The sequence below is a fragment of the Eptatretus burgeri genome, chromosome 13 (assembly GCF_056783735.1).
Source record: "Eptatretus burgeri isolate ZD-2024b chromosome 13, Ebu_testis_v1, whole genome shotgun sequence".
NCBI lineage: Eukaryota > Metazoa > Chordata > Myxini > Myxiniformes > Myxinidae > Eptatretus > Eptatretus burgeri.
Window position 1 is genome coordinate 60,678,874 of NC_140973.1, and position 16,752 is coordinate 60,695,625.

At 50.8% G+C, this 16,752-nt stretch overlaps 1 protein-coding gene across 6 annotated transcripts in view; it reads right to left on the minus strand.

Annotated features, from left to right (window-relative positions):
• The window catches only part of PCM1 (pericentriolar material 1), a 152,536-nt gene that overhangs the window by 38,116 nt on the left and 97,668 nt on the right, over positions 1-16,752 (minus strand). For all 6 annotated transcript variants that reach the window (XM_085852688.1, XM_085852689.1, XM_085852686.1 and 3 more), the window contains 4 exons: positions 14,796-14,888; positions 13,796-13,899; positions 13,567-13,689; positions 2,810-3,001 (listed from right to left, as the gene is read on the minus strand). In XM_085852688.1, the coding sequence (XP_085708814.1) occupies positions 2,810-3,001; positions 13,567-13,689; positions 13,796-13,899; positions 14,796-14,888 (512 nt within the window). The remainder of the gene's footprint in view (positions 1-2,809; positions 3,002-13,566; positions 13,690-13,795; positions 13,900-14,795; positions 14,889-16,752) is intronic.

Consider the following 16,752-nt stretch of genomic DNA (forward strand, 5'->3'; position numbering starts at 1 on the left):
TTGGGTGAGGAGGATTGCGGGAGTGAAAAGGGTGGAGAGGAGGAGGATGGATGAACTGGAGGAGGAGATTGGTATGCAGATGAACTTGACGGAGAGATTGTTGAAATGCCGGCTGAGGTGGGCTGGACACTTGGTGCGGATGGGGGAAGAATGAATGGCAAATAGAGCGGATAGATTGAGGGAGCAAGGTAAGGGGAAAAGAGGTAGACCGCGGTTGAGATGGAAGGATTGTATGAGGGGGGATATCCATAAGGTAGGGGTGGTTGGAGAGTGGAGGGAGTTGGCTGAGGGCAGAGGAAGGTGGAAGAGTATCGTGGTCAAGGCAGGGCAGAAGCTTGGTGCCATCGGACCTCAACCTTTATAAAGGGAAGAGGAGGAGGAGGAGGAGAAGAAAACATGGTTGTACTATGAAAGTCAGTTACTGAAGGTCAGAGTTAAAAATGAGAACATTAATGGGGCACACGTTTCAGAACAAAGTTGTGACCCATAACTGGGTGGAGAATTTAAAAAAAAAAATTTTTTTTTTTAATCCTACACACCACTGCCCTCCTCACACCCCACCCCCATTGTGAAACATTAACCTCATGTCCACCAAACACCCTAAAAAACATAAACAAATCAGAACTACACAAGATAAAGTGTTATTGTACATCACATCATAATCATAATATAATGGGCGTAAGCCTGGAACTTCTAACACACTTTTCTCCGAACATATTCTGTTCAGACTTCCGAAATCTTCACATTATGTGCTCCATGTATTTACGCAGGTGATAGCAGATTAAAAAAATCGAATGCGGATAGAATTTTCAGAGGGAATCGATGACGTCACAATCAGCAGTGTTCGGCAGCAAACCGACGGCCGGGTCCCAGATGACGTGCTTTACTTAACCAAGTCCATGAGTTCAGGACGTTTGTTCAACTCAGCATTTACGACTTTTATCCTGTCATGTTGTTAATAGGTTGATGGAGGTAATATAGAAACAATGAATATGTCAAATCGTTCGTGTTACTCATCCGGCACTATGTGTCAAGGCTAAAAATCTAAAGCGACAGGTCTCAAACGCTACCATGAGCACCCAGACACGCCACCAATGTGAACTGAGCTGTTGAATGCGGCGCAAAATATCCGAAGAAACTAACGTAACCGAGTATTGTGATCCGTCCTGTCCCCAATGAAGATGGGTATCTGCTAGTTTACAACAATTGCAACATCCAATTAAAGGGGGAAAAAAAACATTTCATCACATTACAAGTGGCAAAATAGGAAACTTTTGAAGGGCAATGTGAGAACCGCCACGTGTTGGGTATTAAATGATTAGTAAAATGCTCTTTCAAATCCCAAACGTACTTTTTGATCACTTCTGAAAATGGTCGAGAAACAAAAAAGTCTTTTTAAAGAAGAAACAAGTGTAGTTGGGAACACTCATGTGCTGAATCTGCTGTGGATGCCAGTAACTAACCAAGTAAATTATGTTGTTTTGCACACGACAAAGCTCAGGACCAACGTTTCGATCACCAATGAACTTCAACAGGGACTGATGTGCCTGGTGTTGGCTTAGTGGTTAGGGTGACTGGCTTGGGATCCTGGGGTCCTGAGTTTGACCCACGTTTGCCGCTGAATTAACATCAAGTAGGGTTAACTTAGCCGGTCATCCTTCTGAGGTTGGCAAAACGAGTACCAGTGTACTGGTATAGGGGCACAGCTTCAGCGGCATAGTTGTGCCCCAACAAAATGATAGGAACCCGGCAGCCAAGCTGCCATACACAAGAACAGGAACCGATTTCACATGAAAAAAAATGGCTGCCGAACCATGTGACCGATGATGTCATCCTCTCCCCCCCCCCAATACAATTTAGCCCTAGATGACCCGCAAAGTTTTTCAGTGACCATACAAAGCATTCGACATATGCAATTATGACATCACAACGAAGCCACCTACGACATCATTTTTTTTTTAAATCACATTTCCCATGTCAAGTACGTCACATGTGCCAAGTTTCAATTTTTTTTTTCCACACAGCGGTTTCTGAGATAGAGGTCCGAAGGTTTTCATTTTTTCCAACATGGCTGCCACACCACATGACCTATGACATCATAATTATCATTAAAACATTCTACACGAGTAGTCGTACCTATTGTGAATATTTTGTGTCAATCGGATAAGCAGTTGCAGAGAAAACAGAGAAAATTAGCAGACAGATGTATGGACAACTAAAAAACATAATTCTTCCAGCAAATTCAGCAACAGAGGCATAAAAAACACTGAAGAAGCTAAATGGGTATGAACTGAGCAGCAGCAATAACAATTCCATTTGTACGCCGTAACGGCATACATGCCTCCTGAATTAAATGACGTAGAATCCATGTAATGAAAGATATAATAGCTCTACTTACTTTTCTCTGGAATTTACCTCCAAGTACTCCACGAGACACATGTATGTACGATCGGAGACTCGGAGCTCAGCGGCACTTTGGGTGCTGTATAACCAATACCTTTCTAAGCTCGGCACAATTTATTCACTGAGTTTGTGCTCCTTTGGCACACAACTCCAGCAGTCTTTGTTAAATTTTCATTCGATGTTTGGAAGGATGTGAATGTATTTATAAACAAACACATCACTGAGATATATTTATTTTGATATTGTGTTCATTCATTCATCATCATCATTGTCAACAAGTCGACAAACTCAAGTCTCAATTCTTTAGGACCAAGTTTCAAGTGAAGTCACCATCTCTGCAGCTTCCCACCCCTCCCCACAAAAAGGCAAGAAAAAGCAGGTTGTATTTGAGCAATGTGATGCCTACCTGATGAAATGGTAGATTCGTTCTCGGACTGGGAGCGCCGGTGTGGGCAGCTTCATGACCCCCATTAAGCCCCATCACAGAATGCACACGATGAAGGAAGTCTAGTTCATTGAAAAGTATCTCAGACACCTCCACCAGCAGATATTCCACACAGTCTTTGAGCTTGAGGCCTAAGAACTTATTCAGAGTTTCCTAAAAAAAAAAAAATTTCAATTATTCTGATTCACTATAATCCTGTTACAGAGCATCAGTGCTGCCAAAGCAGTTTCTTGGCAAGGGTAACACTCAGTGGTTTGCAATTACCTTCCCAGCAGTTGGGCAGAAATTTGGTAGAGAGAAGAGAGAAGACTGAAGAGAGAAGAGAGAAGAGAGAAGAGAGAAGAGAGAAGAGAGAAGAGAGAAGAGAGAAGAGAGAAGAGAGAAGAGAGAAGAGAGAAGAGAGAAGAGAGAAGAGAGAAGAGAGAAGAGAGAAGAGAGAAGAGAGAAGAGAGAGAAAGGAAATACAAGGAAATCTAACACAGGTGGAGGCCATTCAGCCCATCATGCCTACGCAAACACCATACTAATTTATCTGCACAAGATCCAAGAAAGAAAATGCAAGCAAAAATAAATAAATAAAATGTATATAATTATTTTTATAATTTTTTTATATTTTGTAGTTTTTATACGAGACCCAGAAAAAAAAAATGTATTGCTCAAAGGTCCTAATTAAAAAACTGAAGCATCTACAAAAGCAATGTAAATAGCAATTCGTAGGTAGCAAGATCAGGGATTCGATGATATGAATGAGGAAAGTGAAAAATTAAAATTTTGCGTGCTTTATTGTACAGAAACTGTTGCGGCCTGTTCCAAGTTGAGGCATTGTTGAGCAGGTGGAAAGAAAATGGTGGCTTAAGACTCATACGAGGTGACAGCAGGTTGACCAAGATGGTGTGACAGCAGGTTGATCAAGATGGTGTGTGACAGCAGGCTGACCAAGATGGTGTGCCACCATCTTGGTGAGGGTTTTTTTGTGTTGAGCACCCTGGGAAGTATTTTCAAAAGGGGTGGTGTTCAAATTTACCCAAATACCCAGTTTTCATTCATGCACTCCCTTGGAGTTCCCTTAGTATGCATGCAAAGTTTTGGAGGGGAGAGACAGAGACAGAGACAGAGACAGAGACAGAGACAGAGACAGAGACAGAGACAGAGACAGAGACAGAGAAAGAGAGAGACAGAGACAGAGACAGAGACAGAGACAGAGACAGAGACAGAGAAAGAGAGAGACAGAGACAGAGACAGAGAAAGAGAGAGACAGAGGGAGAGGGAGAGGGAGACGGAGACGCGGAGACGGGGAGACGCGGAGACGGGGAGACGCGGAGACGGGGAGACGCGGAGACGGGGAGACGGGGAGGCGCGGGAGACGGAGAGGCGCGGAGACGGAGAGGCGCGGAGACGGAGAGGCGCGGAGACGGAGAGGCGCGGGAGACGGAGAGGCGCGGGAGACGGAGAGGCGCGGGAGACGGAGAGGCGCGGGAGACGGAGAGGCGCGGGAGACGGAGAGGCGCGGGAGACGGAGAGGCGCGGGAGACGGAGAGGCGCGGGAGACGGAGAGGCGCGGGAGACGGAGAGGCGCGGGAGACGGAGAGGCGCGGGAGACGGAGGCGCGGGAGACGGAGGCGCGGGAGACGGAGGCGCGGGAGACGGAGGCGCGGGAGACGGAGGCGCGGGAGACGGAGGCGCGGGAGACGGAGGCGCGGGAGACGGAGGCGCGGGAGACGGAGAGGCGCGGGAGACGGAGAGGCGCGGGAGACGGAGGCGCGGGAGACGGAGAGGCGCGGGAGACGGAGAGGCGCGGGAGACGGAGAGGCGCGGGAGACGGAGGCGCGGGAGACGGAGAGGCGCGGGAGACGGAGAGGCGCGGGAGACGGAGGCGCGGGAGACGGAGGCGCGGGAGACGGAGAGGCGCGGGAGACGGAGAGGCGCGGGAGACGGAGGCGCGGGAGACGGAGAGGCGCGGGAGACGGAGAGGCGCGGGAGACGGAGAGGCGCGGGAGACGGGGAGGGGCGGGAGACGGAGGCGCGGGAGACGGAGAGGAGGCGCGGGAGACGGAGGCGCGGGAGACGGAGAGGCGCGGGAGACGGTGCGGCGCGGGAGACGGAGTGGCGCGGGAGACGGAGAGGCGCGGGTGACGGAGCCGCGCGTGAGACGGAGAGGCGCGGGAGACGGAGAGGCGCGGGAGACGGAGAGGCGCGGGAGACGGAGAGGCGCGGGAGACGGAGAGGCGCGGGAGACGGAGAGGCGCGGGAGACGGAGAGGCGCGGGAGACGGAGAGGCGCGGGAGACGGAGAGGCGCGGGAGACGGAGAGGCGCGGGAGACGGAGAGGCGCGGGAGACGGAGAGGCGCGGGAGACGGAGAGGCGCGGGAGACGGAGAGGCGCGGGAGAGGGAGGGGCGCGGGAGACGGAGAGGCGCGGGGGACGGAGGCGCGGGAGACGGAGAGGCGCGGGAGACGGAGAGGCGCGGGAGACGGAGAGGCGCGGGAGACGGAGGCGCGGGAGACGGAGAGGCGCGGGAGACGGAGAGGCGCGGGAGACGGAGGCGCGGGAGACGGAGAGGCGCGGGAGACGGAGAGGCGCGGGAGACGGAGAGGCGCGGGAGACGGAGAGGCGCGGGAGACGGAGAGGCGCGGGAGACGGAGAGGCGCGGGAGACGGAGAGGCGCGGGAGACGGAGAGGCGCGGGAGACGGAGAGGCGCGGGAGACGGAGAGGCGCGGGAGACGGAGGCGCGGGAGACGGAGAGGCGCGGGAGACGGAGAGGCGCGGGAGACGGAGAGGCGCGGGAGACGGAGAGGCGCGGGAGACGGAGAGGCGCGGGAGACGGAGAGGCGCGGGAGACGGAGAGGCGCGGGAGACGGAGAGGCGCGGGAGACGGAGGCGCGGGAGACGGAGGCGCGGGAGACGGAGGCGCGGGAGACGGAGAGGCGCGGGAGACGGAGAGGCGCGGGAGACGGAGGCGCGGGAGACGGAGAGGCGCGGGAGACGGAGAGGCGCGGGAGACGGAGGCGCGGGAGACGGAGAGGCGCGGGAGACGGAGAGGCGCGGGAGACGGAGGCGCGGGACACGGAGAGGCGCGGGAGACGGAGAGGCGCGGGAGACGGAGAGGCGCGGGAGACGCAGAGGCGCGCGAGACGGACAGGCGCGGGAGACGGAGAGGCGCGGGAGACGGAGAGGCGCGGGCGACGGAGAGGCGCGGGAGACGGAGGCGCGGGAGACGGAGAGGCGCGGGAGACGGAGAGGCGCGGGAGAGGGAGGCGCGGGAGACGGAGGCGCGGGAGACGGAGAGGGGCGGGAGACGGAGAGGCGCGGGAGACGGAGAGGCGCGGGAGACGGAGAGGCGCGGGAGACGGAGAGGCGCGGGAGACGGAGAGGCGCGGGAGACGGAGAGGCGCGGGAGACGGAGAGGCGCGGGAGACGGAGAGGCGCGGGAGACGGAGGCGCGGGAGACGGAGGCGCGGGAGACGGAGAGGCGCGGGAGACGGAGGCGCGGGAGACGGAGGCGCGGGAGACGGAGGCGCGGGAGACGGAGGCGCGGGAGACGGAGGCGCGGGAGACGGAGGCGCGGGAGACGGAGGCGCGGGAGACGGAGGCGCGGGAGACGGAGGCGCGGGAGACGGAGGCGCGGGAGACGGAGGCGCGGGAGACGGAGGCGCGGGAGACGGAGGCGCGGGAGACGGAGGCGCGGGAGACGGAGGCGCGGGAGACGGAGGCGCGGGAGACGGAGGCGCGGGAGACAGAGGCGCGGGAGACAGAGGCGCGGGAGACAGAGGCGCGGGAGACAGAGGCGCGGGAGACAGAGACGGGGAGACAGAGACGGGGAGACAGAGACGGGGAGACAGAGACGGGGAGACAGAGACGGGGAGACAGAGACGGGGAGACAGAGACGGGGAGACAGAGACGGGGAGACAGAGACGGGGAGACAGAGACGGGGAGACAGAGACGGGGAGACAGAGACGGGGAGACAGAGACGGGGAGACAGAGACGGGGAGACAGAGACGGGGAGACAGAGACGGGGAGACAGAGACGGGGAGACAGAGACGGGGAGACAGAGACGGGGAGACAGAGACGGGGAGACAGAGACGGGAGACAGAGACGGGGAGACAGAGACGGGAGACAGAGACGGGGAGACAGAGACGGGGAGACAGAGACGGGGAGACAGAGACGGGGAGACAGGGGGGGGAGGACAGAGAGGGGGAGACAGAGAGGGGGAGACAGAGACGGGGAGACAGAGACGGGGAGACAGAGACGGGGAGACAGAGACGGGGAGACAGAGACGGGGAGACAGAGACGGGGAGACAGAGACGGGGAGACAGAGACGGGGAGACAGAGACGGGGAGACAGAGACGGGGAGACAGAGACGGGGAGACAGAGACGGGGAGACAGAGACGGGGAGACAGAGACGGGGAGACAGAGACGGGGAGACAGAGACGGGGAGACAGAGACGGGGAGACAGAGCGGGAGACAGAGCGGGAGACAGTGACGGGGAGACAGAGACGGGGAGACAGAGACGGGGAGACAGAGACGGGGAGACAGAGACGGGGAGACAGAGACGGGGAGACAGAGACGGGGAGACAGAGACGGGGAGACAGAGACGGGGAGACAGAGACGGGGAGACAGAGACGGGGAGACAGAGACGGGGAGACAGAGACGGGGAGACAGAGACGGGGAGACAGAGACGGGGAGACAGAGACGGGGAGACAGAGACGGGGAGACAGAGACGGGGAGACAGAGACGGGAGACAGAGACGGGAGACAAAGACGGGAGACAGAGGCAGGAGACGCAGAGACGGGAGACAGAGACGGGAGACAGAGACGGGGAGACGGAGACGGGGAGACGGAGACGGGGAGACGGAGACGGGGAGACGGAGAGACGGAGACGGAGAGACGGGGAGACGGAGAGACGGAGAGACAGAGACGGAGAGACAGAGACGGAGAGACAGAGACAGAGACAGAGACGGGGAGACGGAGAGACAGAGACGGGGAGACAGAGACGGGGAGACAGAGACGGGGAGACAGAGACGGGGAGACAGAGACGGGGAGACGGAGAGACAGAGAGACAGAGAGACGGGGAGACAGAGACGGGGGGACAGAGACGGGGAGACAGAGACGGGGAGACAGAGACGGGGAGACAGAGACGGGGAGACAGAGACGGGGAGACAGAGACGGGGAGACAGAGACGGGGAGACAGAGACGGGGAGACAGAGACGGGGAGACAGAGACGGGGAGACAGAGACGGGGAGACAGAGACGGGGAGACAGAGACGGGGAGACAGAGCGGGAGACAGAGCGGGAGACAGAGCGGGAGACAGAGCGGGAGACAGAGCGGGAGACAGAGCGGGAGACAGAGCGGGAGACAGAGCGGGAGACAGAGCGGGAGACAGAGCGGGAGACAGAGCGGGAGACAGAGCGGGAGACAGAGCGGGAGACAGAGCGGGAGACAGAGCGGGAGACAGAGGGGGAGACAGAGGGGGAGAGAGAGGGGGAGACAGAGGGGGAGACAGAGGGGGAGACAGAGGGGGAGACAGAGGGGGAGACAGAGGGGGAGACAGAGAAATAGGGGGTGGGTGGAGGGGGGAGGGGCAAGGAGTGTTAGGAGAGCAAGGAGGAGGTGAAGGGTTCTCTTTTGGTAGGGGGACTTGAGGGAGAAAAGGGTGGAGAGGCGGTCCTCAACTTGCATTTCGTAGTGGGATTTCAGGAGAAGCGGGGGTGGGGGCGATGGTCCCATCCGCCGGCACTATTACAAGATTAAACTAAATGGGTTATGTTAAAGTAGCATACTAAACACTGCCCGGACACGTCCATGAGGGGTTGAGGGGAGGGGCTTTGAGAGGAGGTAAGCGTAAGAGAGGGTAAGGGCAGGAAGTGCGTTTTCCTTCAATCCTCAGAAAATCCGTGCCAGTGTTTGTGTCATTATTTTTTAATTTTAAAATTTTAAAATTTTAACTGCGGAATTGATCCCAGCAGCAGGTCCGATTAGTTTAAAAAAAAGAAAAAAGAAGAAAAAAAAAAAGTGTTCATTTGTCCAATTTGCACATTCTTTGACACCCTTTGTTCTCCTCAACCTCTGGAGAGTTGTATGGTGGTGGAGGAGGTTCATGCGAGGGGAGGGGAAGGTAGCACGAAGGGGTGGGGAAGGCAGCGCACGAAGGGGTGGGGAAGGCAGCGCACGAAGGGGTGGGGAAGGCAGCGCACGAAGGGGTGGGGAAGGCAGCGCACGAAGGGGTGGGGAAGGCAGCGCGCGAAGGGGTGGGGAAGGCAGCGCGCGAAGGGGTGGGGAAGGCAACGCGCGAAGGGGTGGGGAAGGCAGCGCGCGGAGGGGTGGGGAAGGCAGCGCGCGGAGGGGTGGGGAAGGCAGCGCGCGGAGGGGTGGGGAAGGCAGCGCGCGGAGGGGTGGGGAAGGCAGCACGCGAAGGTGTGGGGAAGGCAGCGCGAAACCTGGGAAGGCGAGGCCTCTGCCTGCTCGGCACATTTTGCTTGCTGTTACAGTTGTCTTTGGTATAAAAATGTAACTCTTCCTGGCCGACTTGTAAATGCAAAAACGTAGGAATAGTTCACAGCGGGCAATCACATACTGGGGGACACTATCCTTAATCCCTATCGAATACTGCACCACCACCCCCCCCCCGTATGGTGACACATAACACTTTAGCTCACAGTTTCCCAACTTAATTTACATCGAGATGTCTCCTACACATCCACGGACCAAACTGTATTCAATCCTAACTTTCTAATGAAATTCCATCATCTACCCCCACAACCGTAACAGTAAAATAAAAGAAGATCATACAAAAATGGGAAACATGGTGTAAAATAAAATTGCACATTTTCAGTGAGCCAGTAACCACCCGATACACCGCAGAACCACCAACGGATGCGAGTGGCCTCTGAACATTGTTGAAGTCAGTTCTATACAGTATAACACAATGTAATGTCCTCAACGTTGATTGGTTGAGAGAAAGATTGGTTTCCACCTACTCATTATTCATGATCCTCTGTGGTTCCACCAATCAGGTATTCTTGTCCTTTCTTCCTCTCAACCAATCAACGTTGAGAACATTACATTGTAACTTTATAAGTGAGAGTTTGGTGCTTCTTCTTCATCGGCTTGCGGTTTCATCCTGAAGAGTGCAAGTCAAAAAGCTTTGATAATGTCTATTTTATTGAAATGCATATTTAAATTTTGTTGTACTTTGACTCCTACGAGGTGACAGCTGCCTTCCCAGGTTTCGCGCTGCCTTACCCACTCCTTCACGGTGCCTTCCCCACCCCTTCGTGCTGCCTTCCCCACCCCTTCGCAATCAAATGTTTGTCTACTGTCGTGTACTAGTACGTAAACGCGAACTATCAAGGAGGGATCGTCCAGGGGCGCATCCCCCCAAAACGTACTGGGTGGCGCCGTCGGTCACTCATGCAAGGTTTTGTGAGACTGTTAGCCTCATCTCCTCTCCTTTTTCTTCTTATTAACTCCTCTTCGTGTGTGTGTGTGTGTGTGTGTGTGTGTGTGTGTGTGTGTGTGTGTGTGTGTGTGTGTGTGTGTGTGTGTGTGTGTGCGCCTGTCCTCGCTTAAGTTAAGATGGTGCAGTGGAAGATATATTGGGATAACTCTGCTCTGTCTGCTTTTGTAAGTTGCTTGTTTTATTGTCGCACCTCACATTTCTTTCTATCCCTAAATACACACAACAATAAATCTATTCACTGTGCCACATATTTTACCTCACCTGCCTGTAATAAATCCTTTGTAGAAATGTTCCCAGCTCGTTTTTGTCTTTTCTTTCATTGGTCCAGCATGGTCCGTATCCTAGCCCAGCCGAGACTTTATTCCCAACGATCCGTTCCTTTTAGCCGGTACGTCCTTGGCAGTGTCGCTCGGCTGCATCTGATCCGGTAAGGTGATCCGGGTCGGACAAGGTGTACCGAGGGCGTGACCCCAGTAATTAGGTCACATGATTATTCTTACGTAACTGGATAAACTGTAAACGGAGGACCCTAAGTCACGTGGTTGAGTTATTGGCGTTCACGGTTGGTTAGCGACCCGCCGTGTCATGGAGTTATCCATGTGCAACGGCCTGCGAATCCCGGGAGTCTGGTGGGAACCCAAGATAGCTTCCCTCCCTCGTGGTCTTCTCACCCAGATGCCCAGCCCGCAACAATATCTTATACGGGCCACATACATAACAGTTCGAAAACATACTGCATCTTCCACGAGGCATGTTATAAGCAAGCTGTATGTACACAGTACAGTACGATAGCACCGTACACAAAAATATATCTTCCACCAGGCACGTTGTAACTGAGCTGCGGAGCTTGTTCCACCATTCCGCAATAAAGATGCTTCACCGCATCTATTACGAGCTGCCAAAGATGTCCCCCCCCCCCACTCCAGAAAGTTACACAATTAATATATTTTACCATATGACGCTTGCATAAATAAAATGCTTCACCACATCTACCCCCAGGCTCCAGCTGAGTATACAGTATCTGATAAAACGTTCCATCCACCAACATCCCCCACGAACAATGAGCAGATTACTCACCCCTCCCACAGCTGTGCAGCATGTCCTGAGTCTCAAACATTCTTATTGTCCTGCTGCCTTGACTGGTGTTTTGCCTCTTATTCTGCTCATTTGCTCATTGATCAAACATGGCTCCCAAGCGCAAGACCAGTGCTGTAGATACGACTGCCAAGAGGCAGAAGAAAGTGATAAGCCCGAGTAAAAAGTGGATCTGCTGGACCGGCTGTCAAGAGGACAGAGTGTGGCTTCTGTGGGCAGACACTATGGAGTAAACAAATCCACCATTCGTTACATATGGAAGAACAAGAAGGCGATCTGAGAAAGTGTTTCGGCGAGCGCTGTACTGAGCACTGAAGTGGTCACGCATGTCTGGGATGTTTTGACGACATGGAGCCCAAGGAGTTGGATGCTCTTATCGCCTCACATGCAGAGGAGCTCACCAAGGAGGAGGTGGGAGCCATTACCAAGGTTTCCGAGGAGTACACAGGCAGCGATGAGGAGCAAGAGGTGTCGAGCTCCAAACTCACGATCAAGTTCCGGGGTGATACTGCAGGACATATGGTCAGTTACCGAGAGGCTGTTAAACGACAATCCGGTCATGGAGCGTTACCTCAAGTTCACGAGGGGGTTGGATGACATGATGCTCCCATACAAGGAATTACTGCACATCAAAACCGTGACAATCTCTCAGGCAGCTCTCAGAGTTCTGCCCTGGTCCATCCACCTGAGCACCAGCACCCTCGCCTGCCACTCCCACGTCCCCTGCAGTGAGCAACTCAGCAGGATCCTTGTGTTATTTATTTATTTTTTTGACTTCTATAGTGTGGTTGGTTAATCACTTTTCATAAACTGTTAATTGCAATCCTTCAATAAACATTGGAAACAGCACCCGGTGTTGTCTTTTTAGGTCATCTCTTCATGCATGACCTAATAATATGGGTGTTGATGTCCTTCGATCCGTCCGTCCGTCCGTTCCCAATGAAGTTGACGCGGGAGATCTGGTCATTCGTGATCCTGATAGAGGTCGATGAGACGTACACGATGGTATGACTTTCAAGGTCACCGAAGGTCAAGGTCAAGGTCACGAGGCCTTTGAAGTTGAGAAAATGATGATTTTCAAATTCTATCTCCTCTGCCATTTCTCAAGCGATCTTGAATTTGATTGCAGCATATGAATCTATGGGACAATATCTAAATTTGGTCGGGCCGGATTTTCGATATTCGCTTTCGTTTTGGTGTCGTGACTTCAAAGTTGGCCAAAAAATGCGAAAATGACGATTTTCAAAATCTTTCTCCTCCTACATTTCTCAAGCGATCTTGAATTTGATTGTGGCATATGAATGTATGGGACAATATCTTAATTTGGTCGGGACGGATTTTCGAATTTCGCTTTCGTTTTCGCGTCACGTGACTTCAAAGTTTGCAAAAACTGCCCTACCTTCAGGAGGCTATATATTCTCTACTGGGCATGGTAAAAGTTAGTGAATGGTGTCATTGCATAGCAGCTGACCTTGTATATTTATACATTTTCTGCCGAAGGTGCAAAAGTTTCAAAACCCGAAATGTAAACGTCGGCATTTATTTTCAAAATATAATTTCGTGCGCGCGCGCCAAAATGCCGAGTCATCTTTAACCAAACTGCGCAGTAGTCTTCGGTCATAACTGAACATTGAGAACTTGTGGTATTATAGAGATGACCGTCACTCCCACACGGGGGGTAATTTTTAAAAAATATTTGTAAGCATTTTTTTTCATGAAACTGCAATCATATGCATTCGTGGTCATAAAGATTTTAGACGTTTAAAATTTTTCCCAATGAACCAGGAACCTATCCCCCTTTTTACCATTGAAACAATTTGTGGTGCCAACATTCGCAGCTTCACCAGCAATATTTTTCACGGGTCACTCACCGCCGGGAACCTATCCCCACTTTTTCCCCATTGAAACAATGTCCCACTATTCTCAGATTCACGGCATTTTTCAGGAACGTATCCCCCGAATAACTCGGTCCGCGACAGTGTGTGCATGTGTATGTACGCGCGCACTTACACACGCACCTTCAAAACTCAAGGGTTATTCAAATGATATGGGAGTAAATATTGTTCAAAGCTGTTATCAATTTGAAGCAGATTAAAATTAAAAAAAAACTCCATGTTAAAAGGATAAAATTGAAAGTAGACAACTATGATAGCTGTGCCAATATTACCTGTAAGACATTGGCTAGCTGCTTCCCAATGTGCTTGCTCTCGTCATGCTGCCAAGTAAGCGAAAGCAGGCTTTGCTTCAGTTCAGACAGCAGCTGGGTCGAACACAGTTCATCCTTGCGGCACTGAAAGAGAACCAAAGGTGCTTTTTGTGGTGATTCTCATGCAAGTGGCCATTGTAGTGATGGAACAAATTCAGTGGCAAACATGAAAGGATGTATTGGACAGTACCATGAGTTGCGGAATAACTTGTGCTATGATGCTTTTGATCCAATCACGAGTACACACAGTCTCAACATCGCTGCTTTTTACAACCTTTCCTCCAACAGCTCCATCTGACAAATCCACAATTGGCATACATCACATAACAATTTATCAATATCTATCTCAAAGAAACCTATAAATTTACTTGCCAATTCGATTCGGCATATCATACGAAAGGCATCCGAAAGAAATCGAATCCCCAGTTGATGAGAAATTCCATTGAAGGATAGAAGAGAGAAGAACTCAGCTCCGTCTCATAGACTCAAAATATGGTTGTTTAGAAACAAGCAAAAATTTGAAACAGTTTCAAAGTAACTGAACTTCAGAAAGAAAAAAAAAACCTTAACATTGAGAAAGTACAAGCATGAGGTACATGATGATGGCACTAATCCACTAATCCACACCCCCTACATGATGAAGAAGATGAGATTGTATAAAGCTACTTAGCACTGGTCGAAGGAATATTAAAAACATATTTCAAAATCATGTGGAAACAAGCACACATATGAGAATATCGATGGACACCAAGGTAGGTGTCTGCCATTCCGTGCCATATAAAACTCGCACAACACAAATGTAACCAGAGAGTTGGTGTCCAAGCCACCCAATGCTTGCCTGTTTATACATTTATCGTTTTTAAAAGACTAGTCTAATAATATTTTTTTTATAAAGCATTGCAGTGAAGTCTGATCCAAATAATTTTAAAGCAATATATGTATTTGTATATTGTAATCAGTAAAAAAGTGTGGTAGATAAAAACATTAGAAAGGAAATAACTTGCACCAAAAACTTTAACATTTTCATGCTCATGCTGACGCTCACGCCGGGGGTATTGCTATTGCTCTCTGCTCTTCAAACAGGCGAGCTAAAAATGAAAATAAAAACATTGTTTACATTCCTCTTTCCAAACCGAAACACCAAACTAACTTCCTTCCCCCTCCCCCCCTCCTCCTCCCTTAGAAAATACCATTAGAGATGCGCTTGTCATCATCATCTCCATTCGAGGGTTTAACTTTGCACAGGCCAGTCAGAGTTTGGTTCAAATGGATCACCGTGTTTTCTTCAAGGCAACAAAGAGAAAGTTTCATGTCACAACAAACAGTAAACAAACCAGTCTTAGCAAGATTGCAGCTAAACAGTGGATCATCAAACAAGTTGTTGGTATATTGTGTAAATGAGTACAACTTGTATGTACAGGTACAAATCAAAGAACTAACCAAATACAGCACTGGAGTATCAAGAGGAACCCAAATAGACAGAGATGGAGTCATCAGGAGGAACCTGGATAGGATTCGGTTTTCGACTGTTATTCTACCCTCAAACCCATCTCGGCACAGGCAGGTGAACCTAACAAAAACCATTTGCAAGATTCACCCCCCCCCCCATAAACAAATAAAAAGAAATACAAGGAAATCTAACAGGTGGAGGCCATTGAACCCATCATGACTGCGCGAACACCATTCTAATTTATCGACACAAGATCCAAGGAAGAAAATGCAAAAACACTTTTTAGGTCATATCTTCGAGCATGACCTAATAATATGGGTGTCGATGTCCTTCGATCCATCTGTCCGTCCGTCCATAATGAAGTTGAAGTGGGAGATCTGGTCATTAGTGATCCTGATAGAGGTCGATGAGACGTACACGATGGTATGACTTTCAAGGTCACCGAAGGTCAAGGTCAAGGTCACGAGGCCTTTGAAGTTGTGAAAATGACGATTTTCAAATTCAATCTCCTCTGCCATTTCTCAAGTGATCTTGAATTTGATTGTAGCATATGAATCTATGGGACAATATCTAAATTTGGTCAGGCCGGATTTTCGATATTCACTTTCGTGTCACGTGACTTCAAAGTTGGCAAAAAATGCGAAAGACGATTTTCAAAATCTATCTCCTCCTACATTTCTCAAGCGATCTTGAATTTGATTGTGGCATGTGAATGTATGGGACAATATCTAAACTTGGTCGGGACGGATTTTCGAATTTCGCTTTCGTTTTCGTGTCACGTGACTTCAAAGTTTGCGAAAACTGCCCTATACTACCTTCAGGAGGCTATATATTCTCGACTGGGCATGGTAAAAGTTAGTGAATGGTGTCATTGCATAGCAGCTGACCTTGTATATTTCTACATTTTCTGCCGAAGGTGCAAAAGTTTCAAAACCTGAAATGTAAACGTCAGCATTTATTTTCAAAATATAATTTTGTGCGCGCGTGCCAAAATGCCGAGTTATCTTTAACCAAACTGAGCAGTTCCAGATGCGCAGTAGAACTGCGCAGTCGATCTGCGCAGTAGTCTTCGGTCATAACTGAACATTGAGAACTTGTGGTATTATAGAGATGACAGTCATCCCCACACGGGGGTAATTTTTAATGAATGAAATAACTGTTTTTGTTGCTGATATTTTTTTATCTTAGTTTTTGTATTATTTTTTTCTTCCCCTCAGGGGAGGGGGCATTGGCTATGTTAAAAACACATCAACCACACAATGTGTGTTCCGTCTCTCGAATGGACATGAAACTTAAAGTCACATCTGCCGGACACCTCTCCCCATTCCCCTCGGACAGTACCATAGGTGTGTGTGAGATATATATATATATATATATATATATATATATATATATATATATATATATATATATATATATATATATATATATATATATATATATATATATATATAAAAATTAAAAAAAAATTTATATATATATATGTGTATATGTTTTTTTTTTCTCTCTCTTTCCATCTCTCTCTCTCCACCCTATTCCCCCCATTCCCCCCCTCTATCTCCACAATATTGCCCCCCTCTCTCCGCCCTATTCCCCCCTCTCTCCGCCCTATTCCCCCCTCTCTCCGCCCTATTCCCCCCCTCTATCTCTATCTCTATCTCTATCTCTATCTCTATCTCACTCTCACTCCACCCTGT